Source organism: Adiantum capillus-veneris, chromosome 12 (genome assembly GCF_014529385.1).
Source record: "Adiantum capillus-veneris isolate H3 chromosome 12, ASM1452938v2, whole genome shotgun sequence".
NCBI lineage: Eukaryota > Viridiplantae > Streptophyta > Polypodiopsida > Polypodiales > Pteridaceae > Adiantum > Adiantum capillus-veneris.
The window spans coordinates 75,228,870-75,234,869 of NC_140942.1; the positions used below are offsets into that span (position 1 = coordinate 75,228,870).

The following is a 6,000-nucleotide window of genomic DNA, read 5'->3' on the forward strand; positions in this document are numbered from 1 at the left end:
GCAAAGGGTTGCTTATATAGTAAGCTCAGTAAATTGCCCTACCAAAGTTTGACAAATAAGTAAAATAAATACCTAAAAGCCAAACTAAATAATGGGATCACATTGGGCAGTTCACTTGAGATGCCTAAACTTTAACATATGCGTCCAAAGAATCACCCTTGTCTTCTTTTTCTTTTTCTTGTTCTTTCCAAAGCTTTGCTTTTTGCTTCGCTTCTTGCCCTTTCTGTCCTCCTCACTCAAGTCGGAAGAGCTAGAAGAACTGTCGGAAGAAGAGAAAGAAGAACTGGGTAGTCCTTCAAAATGCACACGCTTCTTCTGCTTTCTTGCAGATGCAAAAGAAGATTGACGGCCCAAGTAACCAGGGTAGTCAGTCCCCTTTTTGTGCTTGTTCAATTGCTTCTTCGTGTCCAAAATCTGACTAATCTGGGTCTGAACCACCTCTTGAAGTTCTTCTTCAGTAAACATCCTCGGAGTAGGAGGTGTCTTGATTGCCGGTTTGATTGGTGGTTCGGTGGCTTTCTGCCACTGAGTATGCACTTCAGCCATGGAAAAATTTTCCAAACTGGGGATCTTTAGCAAACTGAAGCATCTGCTTTGTGCACTCCTCAACCTGTAGTCGACGTTGCATCTCCAAAAGTTCATACTGTGTAGGCCGAGGTGGCCCATACTCATCTTCTGCTAGGTCGCTTGAATTTGTTGTATTGCCTCCTCCCGCCTCAACAGTTGCAGAAGAGGTCGATTAATTCTTTTTGGAATCCATAGGTGTCGCGAGAAAAAGGGATCGGATTTCCCGATAGAAGAGAAATTGGCCATGCTCTGATACCACTGTAACAAACTTGGACTAGATTTTGTCGCGACACAGTAGAGATTCCTTATAAATAATTCACAAATTAAGAGAGAGAGTCGACACAACCCAGCGTAGTTCCGTGCCAAGAGGGATTAGCCCCAAAGACTGGCGCTCCTTTCGGTATTTCTTTTATATTAATATGTGAGCAAAGTACAACTTTCCGCGGATGCTCGCTCCTAGACTCTGCATCCAGATGCTCTGAGAAGTAAGCCCCCTTGGGTCACTTATAAAGATTACAAGGGTCCTAAAAGCAGAGCCCCAAAAGCATTAAACTCAAAAGCAATAGGATCCCAAAAGCAACTGGTCAAAAATCTGCAAGTAAAGCAACAGTGCAAATTGCGGACATCCGTACAGCTACCACGTCAGCATATCAGCACAGAAAGTGAAAATTCGTACTACTGCAGCGTTAGCATGTCAACGTAGAAACTGGAAATCCGCATTGTCTGCCACGTGACACTCTACCACGTCAACCTGCCTGTCCATACAGTTTTGTCCCCTCTCTCAAACAAGATGCTGTAACCATGCATATCCATCTGACCAACAGAAAGTAGACTCTTCTTGATTCCCGGCACATATCGAACATCATGCAAGACAAGCTCATTTGTGCCATCTATGGAGAGATGCACAGTGCCAATACCCTCAATGGAACATGCATGATTATTTCCAAGGTATACATGGCCACGCTTGCCTGCATCAAAAGTAGAGAAACACTCCTTGATAGGAGTCACATGAAATGAAGCACCGAAATCAACAATCCAAGTCTGGGACAATGCATCATTGACAGTCAACAAAGCATCAATAAGATCACTCTTGGTGATCTCCATGTCCTGTGAATGAACATTTAGAGAGGCATCAAAGTCATAAGCATCATCATCTGACAAAGTGGCACACAAGATGTCCTCTACATCTGACAGCTCCTCAATCACGACACTAGAAGCCACATTGGCCTTCTCTTTGTCCTTTGAGCTATCCTGTGTATCTGCCTTGACTTCCTTCTTCTCTTTCTTTTTGTCTCCACCATTCTTTTTCCTTTCTAACTCAGCTTTATAGTACCTGCAATCGGGTTTCTTGTGACCTTTCCTGCCACATTGATAGCAAGTCACATCACCCTTGCCTTTGCTTGCATTTCCACTTTCTTTACTCTTACTCTTACTCCTTTGTGCATAAGCATTCTTCTTTTCTGTCCTGCCTCTAACTATGTTGGCAGAGCTACCTCCCTCTCCACTTGCTTTCCTCCTGATTTCTTCATTCAAGATAGAACCCCTAACACCATCAAAGGTCAAATTGGGATTATAGGACAACGAAACCACCAAAGTTTCCCATGACTCAGGTAAGGTCATAAGCAAGAAGATAACTTTCAGATTATCATCAAAAGGGGGCAAGCCAGAATCCTATAACTACAACAAAGTACCTGCGAATAATGACAAGTGCTTTGCCGCGCTCTTGGACTCATCTAGTTGCATGCCAGCAAGTTTTCGCATCAAGTGTACCTGGTTGACAAGCGTTGTATTTTCATACATTCCCTTCAACTTCTCCTACACATCAAAAGCAGTCGTGAGACCTTTCACATCAATGACGGTCTCATCGGTCATGGCCATTTTAATGTATGTAACGGCCTTCCTGTTCATGCTAACCCATGCTTCATCCGTCATATTCTGTGGCTTCACCTGTTCAAGTGCCCCTTCGCTATCCTTAAGAAATAGGATTCCCTGAATGCTGTCTTTCCAAAAGATCAAAACCTGTACCATCGAACCTCCTAATCTCGAAGAGGTTCTTCACATCCGAAGAAGATGAGGCCATAGTTGCACGAAATAAGAGGAATAATACGCTGAATTTTTGGGCAAAATACGTAAAAATCGGAGTATAGCCTCACAAAGATGTGCATTACAGCTCCAAATGGTCACAGGAGCAATTTGGGGCAAAATAGGACGATTTGGGCACAAAATTCAATTTCTGAAATTTATGCGCAGAAAATTTCAGCGAGCGAATTTGTGCTCGAAAACAACAACTTTAGTTCTCAGAAGACATACATAAGGCTAATACACAGCCTTTAGAAGCATGTAAGAGCAAAAGCCCCAATTTGTAGCATCAAAATTGCATGAAATTGAGCCACAAATGGTCATACATCGACAAAATTTGTCAAATGTGCGTAGATTGCATCAATTTACACTTTCCCCAATGTAATCGCACCATAAAAACACTTGCAAAAGCCTGCGCAAATCTGAAATTTGCTTAAAACACCTGTTTTAGGGCTTGTTTTTCAGCAATTTCAGTGTTTTCGGGTAGCGGAGACTTAGCAAAAGTATTCCCACACCTTATTACATCATTTGCAAAGACTGTATTTTGCTGTCATAGCCTGTAATTTCCTGTTTTTGACCTAATTTCAACCTGTTTTGGGTCAATTTGGGTTGCCAGGAGCTCTCTAGTGTCCGGGGACGAGTCCTTTGGCGACGAAATTGCAAAATCTCACGTGAAAGTTGACCTTCTTGGCTGAAATTCAACGTTTGCAGATTTGGGACAAAGCCTAATCGAGACTCTGATACCAATTGATGAGCGCGCGGCGGTGTGTGCAAGTGAAAGAGCACGCGAGGAAGTGCAGTGTGTGCAGAGAGGGGAGGCGAAGGCCTGCAGGAGAGGAAGGGCTAGCAGAAGAGAGAGGACACGCTTTCTTCAAAGGGAATAAGTAAGTGAGTTGTTTGAAAACTCACTTACCCTTTATTATTTGTATAAGGACCAATTTAATGAGTTAGTGACCAAGTTCAATGTGAACTTTGCCAAAGGTTAGTAACCTTTAAAATGTACATTAAAGGAGACCATTTGGGCCTTTAGTGAGTGAGTTGTTTGAAAACTCACTTACCCTTTATTATTTGTATAAGGACCAATTTAATAAGTTAGTGACCAAGTTCAATGTGAACTTGGCCAAAGGTTAGTAACCTTTAAAATGTACATTAAAGGGGGCCATTTGGGCTTTTAACCCAACAAAGTGAACCCCACCCACCCCCTCCGTCAGTCCCCAAAACCCCTATATAGGGGAGAAGCAGGACTACCCGACCTAGCCCTCATCCCCCGTGACCTATGATAAATCCTATAAATGGGAAATAAAAGAGAGGAAGTGGCTATTGACCACTAGCCTCTAGGACCCTGGGAAGTCACTAGACTACAAGGGGGAAATCTACCCTATGGCCCAAGGAGCCTACATGGCTATAGAACTGAGCCAAAACCCAAGCTAAACTTTACTAGACACAACGCGACATGAAACTGGGACCGACTATATGAATCTAAAGAGATGTATGAACTCTAATACCCCCTCTCAACTACAAGAAAGGAAGTCGGACCAAGGAGCTGGAGTGAGCAATCTGCAACTGGGTTTCGTGGACGAGGATATCTGCTACAGAACTCCGAAATCAAATAATACATGGCCAATATACCATCCAACCGCTAGCCCCAAAACCCGTCTGGGAAGTACAATGTTGTCTGCAGAAAGTAAATCCAGCTCTATCAAGAATCTTCTCAACTTAATCGACTCATCTGCAGAAGGTACAATAGTGGACCGCTCCAAGAGAATGCATCATAACTGAGGGTAAAGGCATAAACTACTGCTATCCGGATCATTTCCCAACTCTAAAGTACTCACTCAAAAGCTTTGCTCCAAAAGCTGCCAAAAAATCACCCTCGAGGAAAAGAGTTGGAAATTTGTATCTCCAGTCATATACCACATGCCAGAAACTTTAAGCTGCTCTAGGAGAAGTCCAAAGAATGGGACAATCGAGGCTACTAAGGAATGAGCAGCCTGATGACGAAGAACCAAAGACCTGCAGCAACGATGTTCTGCAAACTATATCTAAAGGAACTCCATTAGAACTGAGAGTGAAAACTACTACCGATCTTCATCTGTCTGGAAAACCACCCGAGAGAATATCACCCGACTCTCAAAGTGAATTGTGCAGAAAGGAACACACATCAATACTAAGACTGCAGCTAACACTGCAAGATCAAGAGCTCTGCAAGAGAAGAACAAGGTGCTATAGAAAGCCACCAAATAGACTGTCAATCCTGTCCGCTGCACATAGAACCACAAGAGTAATTTCCCATCCATGAGTGACTAGCTTCTGTGTAATTTCCCGCCCATGAGTTGTGCACTGGCTCAAGACAATGCGCACCCACCCAAAAACTAAACAAGAAGCAAGGAGTTACGGGAAGGAGGAGATACCAAGCTTTGGTACTTGAGCTGGTGCTTGCGAGATCGCTGCCGTGACGATTTCCCTTCGGCTCTCGAGATGAGTTCTGACTCCTCTGAGGAGGAGCGCTTGTGTTTGCAACGAATGCCAGTACTTCTGAAGCAGACTTGCTCTTGTTTGCAACCAGCAACACGAAGGAGAAGAGGACAACCGAAGCGCCCACGAAGAGCAGGCTGCGCCAAGGACGCGGACGAGGATGCCATGACCAATGGTTGCTAATGCTAATTACATATCAAGCAGGCGAGCAGGTCTGGTTCTGATTGAGTATATGTATGGTGTATGCTTGAAGAGTTCAATGCAGCGTTCGTTTGGTTTCTTTGGTTTTTATCTATGATTTTTTTTTTCCGCAACTTTTCATAGTCTAGTTATAATTTTCAAAAACAACTTGCAAAGTTTTGGGAAAAAACTTGTAATTTTCAATAGCCTAATTTTTTCTATTTGTTTAGAAAAATGTTATTTGGGAATAGTGGTTCGATGGAATGAATTACTTTGATTCAAATTCTCGCCTCCCAATGGAAAGGCGTCGATGTTTGGTTGGATATTTTGGCATGTGTGTGGCAAAGGCCCTACAATTTGGTTATGTTTTTTTTCCTTGGAGATACAATAATGATGGTTTGAAGTGGTGATCCTCTAAATCATTATTGATTTTTTTAATGCTAAATCATGAACTTAAGAAAACCAATGTTAACCATTAACCATTGCTCTCTCTCTCTCTCTCTCTCTCTCTCTCTCTCTCTCTCTCTCTCTCACACACACACACACACACACATCCATATTTAAACATTTTCATTGTTTCTTATTGTTCATTTACTAAAGTTATAGAAGGCAAGCATCTTAACTTATTTTATGTTTTTTTTTTTACTTGTTTAATTTTGGAGATAAACCATTGATCGGTTTAAGTGGATACCTTCAAAT

The 6,000-nt window shown here is 42.5% G+C and overlaps 1 protein-coding gene across 2 annotated transcripts in view; it reads right to left on the minus strand.

The window, feature by feature from the left end:
* Positions 1 to 5,392, minus strand: part of LOC147445965 (uncharacterized) — a 184,735-nt gene extending 179,343 nt beyond the window's left edge. The window contains exon 1 of one of the 2 annotated variants that reach the window (XM_086525292.1): positions 5,058 to 5,392. In XM_086525292.1, coding sequence (XP_086381418.1) covers positions 5,058 to 5,288 — 231 coding nt within the window. In that variant the 5' untranslated portion in view covers positions 5,289 to 5,392. The remainder of the gene's footprint in view (positions 1 to 5,057) is intronic. The other variant, XM_086525291.1, reaches the window with a different exon arrangement.
* Positions 5,393 to 6,000: the final 608 nt, after the last annotated feature.